The 15,280-nt window shown below is 38.8% G+C and overlaps 2 protein-coding genes across 5 annotated transcripts; one reads left to right on the top strand and one right to left on the bottom strand.

The window, feature by feature from the left end:
• Positions 1–1,498: 1,498 nt before the first annotated feature.
• LOC131891931 (uncharacterized) lies at positions 1,499–6,236 on the top strand. The gene is made up of 5 exons (XM_059241626.1): positions 1,499–1,638; positions 1,697–1,866; positions 2,735–2,947; positions 4,661–5,030; positions 5,999–6,236. The coding sequence occupies exons 1-5, from the start codon at positions 1,559–1,561 to the stop codon at positions 6,189–6,191; spliced, it is 1,026 nt and encodes a 341-aa protein (XP_059097609.1). The 5' UTR covers positions 1,499–1,558; the 3' UTR covers positions 6,192–6,236.
• A 205-nt stretch (positions 6,237–6,441) lies between these two features.
• LOC131891930 (uncharacterized) lies at positions 6,442–15,074 on the bottom strand. Of its 4 annotated transcripts, none has more exons than XM_059241622.1 (5): positions 14,158–15,071; positions 11,907–13,534; positions 8,933–9,157; positions 8,282–8,470; positions 6,442–8,217 (listed from the first exon to the last, which is right to left on the bottom strand). In XM_059241622.1, exons 2-5 carry the CDS (start codon positions 12,197–12,199, stop codon positions 6,525–6,527), a joined length of 2,400 nt encoding a protein of 799 aa, XP_059097605.1. In that variant the 5' UTR covers positions 12,200–13,534; positions 14,158–15,071; the 3' UTR covers positions 6,442–6,524. The 4 variants fall into 4 exon arrangements, with proteins under 4 accessions (XP_059097605.1, XP_059097606.1, XP_059097604.1 ...); XM_059241623.1 differs by having other exon boundaries at positions 11,907–13,192; XM_059241621.1 differs by having other exon boundaries at positions 11,907–13,192; positions 14,199–15,071.
• Between the last annotated feature and the right edge of the window lie 206 nt (positions 15,075–15,280).

Genomic DNA, 15,280 nt, shown 5'->3' with positions numbered 1-15,280 from the left:
CTCCCCCTTTAAAAATTGGAACAACATGAGCTAACTTTAGTGCAGATGGAAACTTGCCCTGATCCAAGATGCAACGCATTAAGTACGAGAAAACAGGAGCGAGAACCAGTGAGCATCTCATCAGAAACTGAGATGTCACGCCATCAGGACCAGGAGAGCTCGTGAGTCCCAAGTCCCTGATGGTCTCTAAAGCATCCTGATCTGTGACTACAAGATCATCTAAACGCTGAACTTGACAAGCCTTGCCAGTCCCAACAATCTCATCAATAAAGCAATGGACTGTTGCTCCTAAACTCAGTGGAGTTGAAAACACACTAGAGAACTGATCTCCAAGTATGTTGGCTATAGTCTCTGCATTGTCTATGGCTTCCCCATCGACCTCAAAAGGTCCAACAGAGTGTTTCATTTTTCTCCTAGAGTTTGCATAAGAGAAAAAAAAATCATTGCTGATAACAAGATAAAATTGGAAAACATACCCACTACAAGCAAATGATGGATCGGATATGCCACTGAAATGATTTGTACTCAACTGGCTGAACGGTTCCCGAGTGTTATTCATGTCGGACATCCGAATTAGCCAGACATTCTATTGTTGTTGTTGTTTTCTTGTACTTTTGGAAAGATCACAGGGTGGACTGAGCAAGCTCTCTGAGTCGGACAACTTTCTTGGGACAAAGCGGAGGATTGCACAGTGGCATCAATCTAGTCAAGGTCCCTCCCATGAAAACAAACCATTATGTTTATGGGGTTAACCTAGGGCTCTCAAACCTTTTTATTCCTTAACCATTTTTGACAATGTTTTCGTTTGTTTATGTTTTATTCCTCTACTATACACGAGACCCTAAATAAAGCATCATCATCATTTGAATGCGATTTGCACGCTGAGCCAAAATCAGAGAGGGTTACAAATGAGTAATTAGTTTTTCTCAGTGTGGATGGTTTGAGCTATTGAAGGAAGTAAACCGGCTACAGAAAACCCTCTCGAATTGCTGCTCTACGAGCAAATCAATTTCAAATCCGCCCTCTAGATATTATCTTGGGTTTAGCCTTGATAATGTCACTAAGTACTTCTTTCATTCGTTTGTCCATATTAAATAGAAAAAACTGAAGATTGTGGATATGGTGCTCGAAAATGTGGATTTACTTAAAATCATCAAAATATCGTTTTTTTTCAAAAATGACCGCCGAAAATATCGCTTTCCCAGAAATGAGCACATGGAACAATAGATGGCGCCAGGGCCGAAGTTTGCTGACACAATCTTGTAAATGTCTATTTTTCCACTGTTGTAATTTTTGAGTTGAGAAAACATTTGAATTATGGTTATTCCCGAATTGTTGACAGTCCTGAAGTATGCGGCGAAAATGATCGTATTTGATCGTCTCTAGTATATTAAAGTAAATATTATCTGAGGTCAGATGAATCAATTTAAATATTTATGACGTACATAATTACCTAAGATAGCAAACGAATGTCGTCACGACATCTCTTTTTTAAGCCAAGCCATTCTAGTCTCTCTATGCGAGAGTGGGTGTTAAAGTATCTGAAGAAAACAAGAAAATGTTTGAAGTGCAATCTTTGCGATTTATAGTCCTTTTCCTTGGATCAAGTGCGCTAACTCGAGCACAAATAGATACAATGTGAGTAATTCAACTTTTTAGCTTGTCATTGTTGGTTTTATTTGAATTATCTTGGCAGCAACAACATTCCCACCATATTTGAGGGTAAACTGGAATGGGCCACGGTTCGTCAACCGGATTGCAATTCCTTTGAAGTGACCATGCGATATGATTGCTTGGAGGACCCCGAATATCCCTTTCCCAATGCTTCGGAGTTTAGCCGCGTCTGCGACGGACTAATCTCAGAAGGTAATGATTCTCTATAAGTTACGAACGTTCAAAGCAATCAACTCATAGATTGCAATTATAGTGAGTAACTCCAAGGCAGAAAGGTGTCATAGGCATTATCAAACATTCTTGGCAAATCCGCCCATAGATGGAGGCACATTAGCTGACATCTAGGCACAAATCATAGGAGGTTTGATGTCTTTGGAACTCAAAAACAAAGTACACTGTAATATTTTGTCAAACGTGCCATGTTATATCTGACCACGAGAGGGCGCCATAGGACATTTCTGGAGAGTCTTTAGACATTTCTAAAAAATCAAAGACAGACCCTTAAGGAAATCAGAACATTTTGTTGCATTTGTACTCCGTGTAAGTTTGATTTAGGCACGATTAGTGCCCTCTTTATTGTGAGTTTGGGTTTGGTGACTGTCCCACAAAAATCATGCTGTTCATGCTTTACAATTATGAATACAATTTAGGAGCCCCGCTATTTTTGCGTTGTCATCGATTTTTACTCAATTGAAGTTTCCTGTTGTTAAGTGTTCCGCTCAATTACGAGTACCATTTATATTCTCAAAATTTTCGAGTCATTGTCATTGCTCATAAAACTAATTCCCGCTTTTTTGCGGGCTTATCTTAATATCATTTGGCATTTTAGTGTTAAGGCCTAGGAGATTGATTGATATGGACGCATTTACTAAAAAGGTTGGCGAATCATTGACAGATGATATTGATCAGTTTTTCAGCCAGGACCTCCAATACAATACACTTTTACGATATTAAACGCAGGAAAAAGTGTGCACTTATAGTTCTGCATGTGAAAGGTCGAATATGTATGCTATAAATGGAAAACACACTAATTGATAGGGTCGCATTTCCCTTTTTGCAGGATTAGCTTTCCATTATGAGCAACCAATTTGGCTTGGCGACCAGAGGTATGACGTCACCGTTGTTCCTGTTAGGGCTCAAGAGGAGATCCAACCCATTGTGCTTCCCTACTCATGTGGGCGTGGAAGTAATTTCTTGATCCTTCCCGCTATTATTCCCTTTTGCAACACCAGTTTGGAATCGCATTTTAAACATACTGTGGCCCACGAATTTGGTAAGTTATCTTTCAGGAGAAATCATCTTTTGCATTTACATTTGTCAGTGGAATTATCACTTGGTTAGACTTTCAGGTTAAAAGACGATGTTTACAAAAATGTGAAATTAACCTTTGTAGGTAGGGACACTGGATTCAGAGACGGGCGATGTTTGACAAGTGGCTCCACTTGAAAAATGTAAACGATCAGTAGCACTAAAAAGTTTCCGAACAGATTTTGAACTGATGCGCTGTATAATAAAGAGCCCTATCATGACAAGGATCAGTGAATATTTTCTTCAAGGACACTGCCAAATTCTACTTGAAAACAAGCTGATTCATGGATATAGCATTTTAAATTGTTACTAATATTTTGTTACTCTCTAAATCCTTTCTGGACCCATTTTTCATAAGATTAGATTGCTATAACATTTCATTAGATCATTCAGATTAACATTAGCACATGTGTGCTTCCTGAGTCCATCAAGAAACAAGTTCCATATACTTTACAATGTAATTTGTTGAATATGGTGGTACTTTCTTTTTTGAAGTGCTTTAATCCAACTTGAGACTGACAGCACGCGAAAGAGCAGTGTGTCAACTACATTTTATTGAGAAATAACAAACTAATACCATTGGAATGACAACAGACACTCTTAACCCTGTGGAATGACTTGGTTGAATCCATGGTGGATCAAGTTTGTCACAAATTATTCAAATCTTTGCCCTATTATGAGATGCAAACGTGCGACCTCTTTTTAGAAGCAACTGACTCCCTGTTGCGAAGGTTTCCAAACAAAGCCCATGTTCCTTGAGAATAGGCAGCCAATCAGATTGGTCGAATTTGATGACGTATACTCAACCTCACGTATCTATGCCTAGAGCATCTATATTTGTAGGTACTGTGTAAAAGCTAGAAAATGTAATTTTGTTGGAATCTGTAAGGCGAAGATAATAGACAATTTGTATTCCGTTGGAACGTTGACAGTTTAAGGACAATGCATAAAATTTTGCTTCTTTTGTCTTCGTTTAAGGAAGATAACGTTCAAAATTTAAACTAGGTATCTTTATTTTGCTTCCATCCTAATAATTTTCATGAATCAAGTCTGACTTAAATCCTGCTACAGGATCAACACCTACATATTCCCTTTTCCAAGGGTGACTAATTTTGTTTTTGCCCAATTATTTAGCCCAGAGAAGTTTGGTGAAATCTTGGTTTCTTTTAACCTTAACAACTAATTTTCCTTTGATAAAAGATGATATAAAATCTCATATAATATCTCATATAAAATCTAGAGAAGGGGCAATTTGGAGTTTTAAATATTGAGGCAGTTGTCAGGTTTACAGCACATAAGACATTTGAGGACATTGGTTCAACATTTATGTACTAATCTGGACGATTTTTCCTCTTACTCAAAGTATGATGCAAATAGAATTCTAATTCTGATTGATTCTGAATCTGCCACAGAAATGTTATATGGTGGTAACATTTTTGGACGAAATCATTGACGGGAGCTTCCAAAACTTTGACCTTGAAAATGACTATTTCCGTTGAGTTTGAATTTCCCGCCTCCCTCGCCTTTTTGTTTTAACACAGATTGCATGGTTGGCTTTGTTTGTCCGCACCTTCAACCAAGGGCAGCTTTTGCTTGCACTAAGCTTTACTTTTGTGACAAAACGCCATCGAATCGCAATTTGCTCCTAATATTCAAAACCACACATCTCTATTCATAGGTCATGCTATCATTGCCACCAGTAAGGGTCTCTACCACAGTCTTACCCACAAAGGTTCCAGTACAATCCTGCAAGACTCCAATGCTCGCGCCCCAAAAGCCATTTGCGATGGATCCCAACGGATGGATATCATGTACTACCATGAGAGCTACGATTCCAGTTGTTATGAAGTCTTGGAGAAACGTCGAGGGGATGCCTATTATGAAAACGGATTTCTAACCGAGCCAGACCTCCAAGCTCTCGTCATGAATGCCCTTTATCAAGATGAAGTGGCGTGGGACGATTGCGGTTTGGGCTTGGGACAAAACTGTACTACCACTTTGGGATATCAAGATTGCTTGCCAGGGCTAGTATGTGGCGAGGATTCAATGTGAGCGAAAACTTTTTTGTTTGTTTGCCCAACGCTAGAGGGCGGATCTGTACATCACACTTGAGATCTAAGTTCTACCTGTAGGTTTTATATTTTCTTGAGTCAGGCCTACACTTCTATTTCCTGATGATCAGGAAAGAGATGTTCTGTAAAATATTGCTTTGATCTATTGACAACAAATGGCTATTTCTTAAACCGACCACCATAATGAGTTGCAAGCCTAAATAGAGATTTTAGTTGGAAAATGGAAAGGCGTTAAATTGTTTTTTTGAAAATTACACTCGGTCTCCACCGATCACTTTAGCTTTTACAAAATGGATAATACCTCCTTTCAACCCCACCACAAGATAATTAATCATACCTTGTATTGATGTATTCATACGTGCAATCTCCAGTTCAAATATTTGCCAATAGAGGGCGGCAAAGCAAAGCCATTACATACGTCTTGAGGTTTTGTGGCTTGCGCAGTTTTAACCTGAAACAGATTTCGAAACTCCACTTTATATGCTTTTTTATCAACATATATATTCTTTAAATGTTTATTTGCGAGAATACATCCCAGAGGACATTACATGGCTGCTAAGCAATTTTCATCATCAATCATCGATTTAGATCTTGGTTCCAACGGGTAGGCCGCCATTCGAGGCGTCAATGTCCACTAAAAATATTGGTTGAGACTTGGGAAAGAACCTATGAAACTGAGCATTGCTAACTAGGGTGCGACGAGTTATTCAACTGCGCCATTCCATCTCCCTAGTCTTCCATTAACCTAGTCTTCCAGAATTATTTCGCCAATTGAGCCGATTGCTCCGTACTCAATGCATATGACAAGAAGTGTGTCTAACTCTTGAATTGAGAATATATTGTGGAAAGGGATAAAAGAGGTTTTACATTATCATATTCACTCACAATTCTAACTTAAAAACTACTTTTTGTAAACTGTGCTATTTTCTACGTTTTCATTTCAGGTGCATCGAGTGTATGGCCGACGAGATGTGTCCAGATGACCAGTACTGTTTTGGCATTCATTCAGACTTGATTCACGTCACGAAGTGCGTGGATAAAATGTTGGGTGGGGCAATTTGCAATCGAGACATGGAGTGCCAATCCCATTCCTGTTCCTCCGAACTATGCTTAGATGTAGACACCGCTGATACATAACTTTCCTCTTAGACACTTATTACATTAAAAGATGCTTTTTCTTAATCTGTCTGCTTGTTTGGTTACTTGACGGTTTCATCTGGAACCAAGGCGATTCGCAGATTGAAAGAGCCCGGAAGGATTTCCATCAATCACCAACCATTTTTGCAAAATTTACTTTGCTCCAATTTCGGGTGTTTTTCGGACATTCATAGAGCAGGAATACAAGAAGATAACATAGAAAAAAAGTATCTTAAATATTCTTTGTAGATTGAATCAGAAAAATATATCATTGCCTTGTTTAAATTGCGGAACTACAGTTCAACCATTACAGGAAATGATGTATCTTCATATTTATTTTTCAACAGTTTTGTTCTGTTTACCAAAGAAACTTTGACGAACAGTTGTTCGCCAAGGATGGCCATAAACAGTGTAGTAACAAATTTGACACACCAATCCAGCAAGAGATAATACGCATATTTCCACCAACGTAGTTATCAGACTATCTTGGTTGCTTTGCCACCACCAAAGCAAAAATACGCAGAAGACGTTAAAGCAGAGACTTGTGAGGAAATAGTAGAAATGCATGTCAAAACCCTCCTTGGACATGATTTCCTTGTTGTTTTTCACTTTGGGAATTCTGACCAACAATAGAGAACTGGCAACCACGCCCAAAATTGTGGTCACCCTGTTTTCCCATCCAGCCGTCGGCTTATCATGATTGGTTCTCTTGGTCCGAAATATAAACTTGAGAATGGCCACAATGAGGGAATTTGCCATAAAAAACATGGCCACTCCTGCAATCTTCCAATTTGCAGAGTAATCCTCTTGCTGGCACCAAGCAAAAATCACACTCATTCGAGCCCAAAGTTGAAAGTGGAGTGCGAGGAAAATAAAGGCCAAGTGCTTGATTGTCATGCTCTGTTTTTTTAAGTGACGGTAGCTCCCTCCAACGGTGATAACAATCGACAAGCAAGACAAAAACAGCTTGAGTACAAGCTGAATTTGAAATGAGCTAACCCCACTGTCAGCATCAATAAGGGATGCCACGATTTGAATGGCACTCCAAATGAATCCCCTTCTCAACTCAGAGGCACAGTTCTCTTGGGAAAGGAGCCAAATCTGGAGTCCGAGCTGCACTGTGGCTTCCAAACACGATTCGCCAATGATTGTCAAGACAAATTGCTTATGAAGGTGGTGCAATTGCTTGTTCAAATCATCAAATTGCTCCAATGTATTTGTGGCAAATACCAGTTGTCCTTTGGTAATCACACGGGCAACAGCAAGGCCAAAGATTATCGAGGCAGAAAATATGTTTGAAGTCCAAGTGAAGCTTAATGTCAAGGATGTGCCCCCAAAAATACAAATTACAAATGTTAATGGTGCAAGTAATAATGACAATATGGGGCAAATATGAGGAACAGTCTTTAGAATGATAGCCACGCCTTTTTGGACCCCACGAGTTTGTCTTGTTTCAGGTATGCCAGATGTGGAAGATTCCGTCTCTTCATTTGGTATTTGGCTCATTTCAATAATATTAGGTCTAGTCACGGATGTTGATGAACCTGTTTTGTTAATGAATGATTGTCTCACTCCACCTGAGGTGGGACCATTAGCATCAGAGTTTTCGCTATCCCTGAATCTTTTCTTCCAAAGCTCCTTCAATTTCCAAATACAAATTGGGATCGAAACGAACAAAGTTAGAAACTGACTGGTCACGCTGATTTCAAAGGCTAGTTCAAAATCGGTCCCAATTTCTTGGACTGAGTCATCGTTCCTCCGACGGTTCAATTCCTTGGTCAGGTCCATGTCTTTCCAGATATCCACACATATCAGCAATGTCTCAAGAAGACATGGTATCACGTAAAAGAGCACAAATTGGAAAAAAATCGACTCCACTGTTTGAGGGTAGAATGAACTAAAAGTGTCGATAGTGTAGATGACGTCATTATCGTGCACCAATTGATTTTTCAAGCAGAGAGTGCCTTCCAATTTGTCTGTCTTGTGACAAAGATATTCCTGGTGCAAAAGCTCGCCAATGATTAGCCTGAAAAGATAATCTTAAGTGATTGAAAACCTGCCAATAATTGCGGGTTTTTTATTTATTTCACCTCTTGCCAGAAGTGACAGCTAGTTGCAACAGATTATCCGAGGACGCCATGCAAACAACTTGTTTCTGTTTGTTAATATCCAAAGTGGCCAGAGCGTTGGTGACTTGGTGAAGGATGGAATGGTTAAGAACTTGCACCGCCCATTGGCGGTGCTGTTTTAAGAACCATATTTGATTTGTTTGAGAACAGGGTGCGCATTTATATTTGGGAGAGTGCAAGCTCCAAGTTTTCTCACTCTAGGCAAACAAAATGAGGTATGTCAAGCCTTTTACTTAAACCTTTACGTCACGATAACCAATACCCTTTGATCTATTTAAAAGTTAAAAAACTGCAATTTTACATTTTCCGCTTAAAAATATATCTGCCCACCTTGTTTCTAAGGCAAAAATTGTAAAAGGCTTTGCTGTACCTTTTTCATTTCGATTTCTTTTTCGTCAGTGATCTGTTTCTAAAATCTGATAAATAATCAAAATTATAGTTTCATTTAACCTTGATTGTAGTTTGGAAATGCGATGCAAAACATTAACTTTGCAAACTAGTTGCTGAAAAAATGCTCTATTATTTGCAAGGGGAAATGGCTTTTTTCGGCGCATGAAGATACATTGACGTTATTGCATTTTCGACACTCTCAAGTATAAATGTGCACACCAGCTCAGTTTTTCGATTTTACGATTCAAGGGCGAGCTTCGCATTTGAAACTCAAAATAATATTCTAGAATTTCATCTGATGGTTTTCTTGATCCGAGGCAAAGCTCCACGTGTTGAGGCTCTGCAATTTCTGTGGCATGATGAGCTCGGACTCTTGCTGGACTGATTGTAGAATTTATGGGCTCTGTCATGAGATACTTCCATTCGATTTCGGTGAGGGCTTCAGTCCTTAAAATGTAAAAAAAAAAGAAACGAGAATTATTTTTTTCTCGCCACTCAACAAACACAAGGCTGCATTCTGACCACGGATGAGAAATTATGAAAGACCTATTTCGACCACCTAGCAGAAAATCATGCAAAAAGGTGGCAGAAAATGGCGAAAAAAGATATTATTATTTTTTTATTCGTTTTCACGTCTGAGTGTAGCCATGGCATTCTGGGAAGAGGGTTTAGTATAGATGCAAGACACTGATTAAGAAACCTAACCACAACAGCTTTGTAGATAGCAAAAACGGTAAACTAAACTAAAACGTGTAAAGGAATAGGGGATGTCAAGTAAAGTAAATTCAAGGAAAAATGTGGTCCGGCACCCTGATTTTGGGCATTTTGGGGAGAGAGAACTAAGACAAACATCAGTCAACTCGCACTATCAGGCTGACCAGGTAGCATTTTTCGATGCTAATTTTTGAAAATTAGCATTAATTCAAAGCCGCTAGCATTGCAATTTTTTTATTAGCATTGTTCTGTTTTTTAGCACCAAACTGCATATTTGCATAGTCCAAGCATTGTGAGATCTTGTCTAGCATTTTAGCATTTTTCTAGCATTATTTCACTTCATCATTTCAAAACATGACCAAAAGGGAAGAAAAAGCAAAAGAAAAAAGAAAGTGAACTACATTTGGCGGTGTTAACAATGTTCTTTCATAGGATCCCTTTCCCGTTGAATGAAATTGATACGCTGTAGCCAAAAAGCTAATTCCACTGTTTACTTTACATGAAGGATGCAAAATGATTTATTCTAATTGCTTCTCAATTCAAAATGAGATTTAGCCTAATTTTTGTTTGTAAACAGATTTTTGGCCCACCAAAAGATTTTGGGTTGGCTAACACAAATTAAACAATTGATTAAAATGGTCAGTGAGTGTTTAATGAAGAAGTACCAATCATTAAGTAAATGTAAGTATTGGTTAATTTCACTATAAAATTCACAAAAACATACATGTTTTGGTTAATGACATTGTTCTCCGAAAAGTATTCCCCCCCACATTTGAGGTAAACCAAATCACAAGATTCACAAATAGCAAAAAAATTCAAAATAGAAGAGATTGACAATAATTGAGCTCTATGGATAAAGAAACTTATTGCAGCTCTTCCGCTTTGAAGCATGATGCACGATCAAAAAACATTTTATCTTGTTTTCTTCATCTAATCTCGCCCAAGATGAACATTTTTTGCCGATAAGATCAATTTTAATTGTGTGTAAAAAAACCTTGTTCAAATCCTGAAAATACATTTTTGCTCAAATAAAACTTGTCACTTTTTGGTGTCCCCTTCTAAGTCTCAGGGTTCAAAATTAGGAGAATATCATAAACGCAACTGAATCAATTTTCACTGCCAGGTTTTTCTTTAGATTTTTGCCTTTTTCAAATGCTTTTTTTTCTAAAAGTATAATTTTCAAGATGTCGCCTGAACATATCCTGTCAAAGAGTGCCAAATATAATTGAATTGTGAAACTGAAGTTCTTTATGAGCACCATGAATACTTTGCTTTTCTTATAAAAGAGTAGCATTTTTCTAGCATTTTCGAATTCCAATTAGCATTTTTTTAGCATTGATTTTGCACGAGCTAGCATTGCTGGCCGAAAAAAACCTGGCCAGCCTGCGCACTATCCGCCCATTGAATTTTCAATAATCTTGTGATTGCGAGCAAGTTGTGTTACAAAACCCTACTAAATGAGCATGTTTGGTGTTAATCAGTGAACGCACTTTCAAATTGGCTCAATACCACAATGCTCATTGCCTAGACAAGCATGTAAAATGGAAAAAATGTCAAAATCCAACGCATGCACAGTGCGGTTTGGCTGGGCATGTTGTCTTTGAGTTGACTCCATGGAATAACGTCAGTTGTCCATGAACGCGTTTACTTGACTAGCCCTATAGGCCAAAATCTAATACCAATCCTGTGTTTCACGATTCAGAGGAAAACTAAACTTCAAGGTGTGGGGCTTTGAGACAAGTCTTCGTTTCTTCATTTCTTTCTGAGCCGTGATGTAAAATAACTCTACCTCTAGGTCTTGGAACAATTGTTCTTTTGTGAGGTTGATTTTTGGTGTCTTTTGCTATTGTTTGGTAACATTAATGAAAATCAACGACTTTCTAGACTAAGGATATTTTGAAAATATTTCAATATCATTTACGGCGCCAAAATGCGTGAGCTAATTACTAACTTATGCCATATATTTGCAAGGTTCAATTTTCAAGCTAACCGAGTTTCTTTTTTTTAATTATTCAGAACCTTCATTTCTGAAAACCAGTCATATTTTTGCAAATGATTTACTTGTACGTGTAAATACCTTGATTCCATATTGCAGGTTCAAAAAAAATATTATGAAACAATTCATTTTTGAACAATAAATTTTATAGCACTAGGGGTTACATTCCTTGTACCGGTTAGAAAAGCCCTCGACAGCTAAACCAAAGATAGATTGATGTCTAAATAAATCCTTTTTTTTTTTTATCATTTGAGAATACAATCACTCCTACAGCTCACAACTTTGCCAATGGCGACCACCAAATGCAGATTTATTTTTCCACCAATCCGGCTCTATCAATACATCTCTTGCTTGGTGGGGCATTTCTCAAGTACTAGTAAAGTGGACATAATGCTTTGAAGTATCAACAATTTGTCATTAAACCAATAAAGTTATGCGGGAGTTGCTCTCTTGTGAATGCCTTCATATAGGCACAATGAAACTTACAAGCTTGGAAGATTCCTTTTGATGGTCATCACCAGGGGAGTCATTGTGTGATGGTTTCTTTCAAGGCGTGTAGTACCATCTCCATACAAAGCATAGACAATGGTCCTCATGTTCTTGATTTGTCGAATTTTGTCGCTTTCACAAAATGTCTGATCCAAGCAATCAATGATGCTTTGGGCTACCTCTATCATATCCTTGGCAATGGCCAAGAGAATATGATCTCTTAGATATCTTGCCTTGTTAGCAAGCGCCTCATAATCGATATTGGATTGAAATCTCAGGCATTGTTTCATTCCAGAAAGCCCGATAGCACCAACACTTTGAGAACAAGAAGAACGAATTCAATGGAATTAAGATCTCAAGAATCATTGTGATTGCAGGATTGGAAAAAGGCTAAGTTGCTTGAGTTGAAGGTCAGAAATGCTTTTGTGAAACAAGTCATTAGCAATGGAGATCAAATGGTTTTGACCAAATAGAGCTAAGCGCCTGGCCGGGAGTTCCTATTTTGGAGCTAAAAGAACTAGATTTTTACCTTGAAAATACAGTCTTTGTGTCAAAATTTCAAACTTGCCACGGATTTCCAAAATTCACATAATTACAGCCTTGACAATGTTTTGTTTGGGGTGGCAGCATACGGTAGTGATGGAATCCAAAAAAAATCAAAATCAAGGTTGCCATAAAACTTGGAAAGTGAAAGCACCAGGTGATAACAAGTTAAGTTTGAGCCAACCCTGGTTTGACAGAAGAAAAATCAGGGTTCCTTTTGAGGCTAACTGGTGTTTCTGACATTCCAGTAGTGATGTCATATTCCACTGAAATTGTAAATTTGTAGCCCTTGTCGCAACCTCCCGTGATTATTTTTCTTGATCACCTCAGTTGTAGACGGGGAAAGGTGGTTCAACTTTGTCCCCTTGGCGGTCTGACAACCTCTCCGATGACATTCTAACGCCGGCCTCCCTAGCATATCCTCTCTGTGTATCTCTGTGGTCAGAGCTGGACCGAAAACCTGCTTTGCTAACAATCCAAAATTTCCATTTTTGTCGACGTCAAAGTTTAGTGTTTTTCCTTGCCCAAAATGACGAATCTAGACTGTCGGCCTCACAGTAGAGACGATTTGTGCCATTGAATTTGTTCTTTCTTATTAAAAATCCCTGGTGGCCCTATCAATTGTCGAATTTGACAATCATTTAATTCGTGGTGCATTCTTGCCCTCTCTTGATTCTGCACAGAAACGTGAAACTTTGCAATGTTCTTCCAAACTGTGATATAGTGTGTCTTCAAATCCTCTGAAAAAGTAAAATAAGAATGTGAACACGCTTAGCGTTGGTCAGCTGAAACTTAATCGGTCAAGAGTTCCTTCAAGCTTTCTGTGGCAGCAATTGTTTTTGGAAAGCAATAGCTCCTTAGCTTTTTTTTTTCAATACATTCCATATTCCCATCTTTTGTTATGTGTGGTATTAATGAAATGGTTAAAAGACATCCAAAAGAGTTGGCAACACGCAGCTTTGGCAAGGTTTCAATTTTTGTTCTCAAAAGATTCTACTGGGCATTTGGTTCACAATGTCTTGGATTTCCTCTTAAAGTCAAATGCACATACATCTAGGGCCGAAAAAATTGCAGGATGCCAACTAGGCACACACGCCTAGCTACTTGAGGCATTGTTTTGAGCTATTTTAAACACAATTTGGCACTTTGGGAGAATTGTGTCGGACCGATCTACTTCTACTAGCCATGTGAAGTAAACGAAAAAATTGCAAGAAACAATTTAGTGTTGCACCCTGATTTTGGGCATTTTGTGGACGGGTATTTTAGACAACCAATTTTTTCCCTCACTTTTCTTTACTTCACATGGCTAATAGCCATCTTACCCTGCACGAAATATGGTTTACGTTCTGCACTTCAGAGGGCGCTTGTTGAATCAGCCTCAACCAAATAAAGGGCCGATTGGGCTGATTCCTCTTGATTGAACTGTAATGCGTTTGAGTTGTTTACGGCGAGTTCTTTCAAAATCTTATGTATAATTAGTGACCTGGCTGGGTCACATACTGTCAGGAAAAGAGATCACTTTCATGGCTTGTCACGAGTAGTTCATTTGGCAATCTACCATGCATCTTCCCCAATTTGGTCTTTTCAAATAAGGGCCCTTATGGAAGTGGATCGGGCCAACGCTCACTTGCCAAAGTACCAAAATGTAATCAGAGTAGCTCCAAACAGTGCCTCCAGTGGCTTGGCCGAAGTGACGTCTTTGTACCTAGAACTCTGTCCACAATGATAAAGAATGAATCTGCCAACCTCTGAGGTGATTCCATGCCACTGAGATGATATCAAGCTCACCACAATCCACCAAGTCCGGGACTATTCCCTCAATCAAAGACTCCCTGTCGTCAAAGAGGTCTTCGGCTGCAAACAACAACACAAGTGCCTTGCTGTCTTTCACTCGAATGGCCTCTTGAAATGGGCTCAAGCCTGTGCCAGACGTAAGAACAAATGGCGATGCCTTTTTTCGTCTATGCCACTCAATCAGTTCTTCTAGTCCTTTGTGAAACTTTCTCCGTATTGCAATTTGCAGCACTGGCACTCCATTAAAGTCGTTCTTCTTTAGCCTCCACAACAACACGCTGGTGGCTATTTCGTTGTTGTTAAAGCTGCTTTTAATGATCGGTGATTGGTCCTCACTATTTAGGGGCATCCATCCGTGCCCTAATGTTTCCCACCAGTCCTCGATTTTAAAAGCGATTTTCTTAATTCTGCACAGAGACAAAGCGTGAAGGACAGTATTACCCTCGGTATCAGTCTCGTCCGCATTCACTCCATTGTCAACCAGATATTCGACCACATGCAGTAATTCAGACTCAACGGCCATGTTTAGGATTGGCACTTGTCTGCCATCGATGGACTTGATACTGACTCCCAATTCATGAATGGGCTCAAAGTTTTGGTCTTTGTCGCACTTGAAGAGTAGTTCCTTCAAATTACAATAGGTTTGCCGCTTTAGGAGGTCTAAATCTTGACGAGATATCATCTTCATGGCTTGGTCACTCATTATTTGCTTTGATCCGTCGAGAACAACTTTGTTAGGACAATTGGTACATTTTTTCTGATATTTCTTCACACGTTATTGTCTTCTCGCGATAAAGCAAGGAGCTTAAATTGACTGCCTAATACGTATATAGGCTACTATACTGGAAGATAAGGTTTGACCCTCAAAACATTAACAATTGTTTACCTTTGGATTGTTGAAAGACGTGCGATTAAGATGTGTAACATGGAAGTGGGCGATACACTTGAAAATCCAAATGCTTTACGAATAGTGGTAGACATTACTGGAGCATAAAAATATGTATTCCTTGATTTGGAGATGGGAGTTAAGTTGT

This window comes from Tigriopus californicus, chromosome 12, assembly GCF_007210705.1.
Source record: "Tigriopus californicus strain San Diego chromosome 12, Tcal_SD_v2.1, whole genome shotgun sequence".
NCBI classification, from domain to species: Eukaryota; Metazoa; Arthropoda; class Copepoda; order Harpacticoida; family Harpacticidae; genus Tigriopus; species Tigriopus californicus.
This window is presented reverse-complemented; position numbering and strand designations above follow the sequence as displayed.

Excerpts from the sequence above, each read along its gene's own strand:
- LOC131891931 (XM_059241626.1), top strand. The coding sequence starts at position 1,559 with ATGTTTGAAGTGCAATCTTTGCGATTTATAGTCCTTTTCCTTGGATCA. Across the intron at positions 2,948-4,660 it reads TACTGTGGCCCACGAATTTG|GTCATGCTATCATTGCCACC; the intron begins GTAAGTTATCTT and ends CTCTATTCATAG. Across the intron at positions 5,031-5,998 it reads GTATGTGGCGAGGATTCAAT|GTGCATCGAGTGTATGGCCG; the intron begins GTGAGCGAAAAC and ends TTTTCATTTCAG.
- LOC131891930 (XM_059241622.1), bottom strand. The coding sequence starts at position 12,199 with ATGAAACAATGCCTGAGATTTCAATCCAATATCGATTATGAGGCGCTT. Across the intron at positions 8,471-8,932 it reads CGTAAAATCGAAAAACTGAG|CTGTTCTCAAACAAATCAAA; the intron begins CTGGTGTGCACA and ends TAAATGCGCACC. Across the intron at positions 8,218-8,281 it reads GCTGTCACTTCTGGCAAGAG|GCTAATCATTGGCGAGCTTT; the intron begins GTGAAATAAATA and ends TTATCTTTTCAG.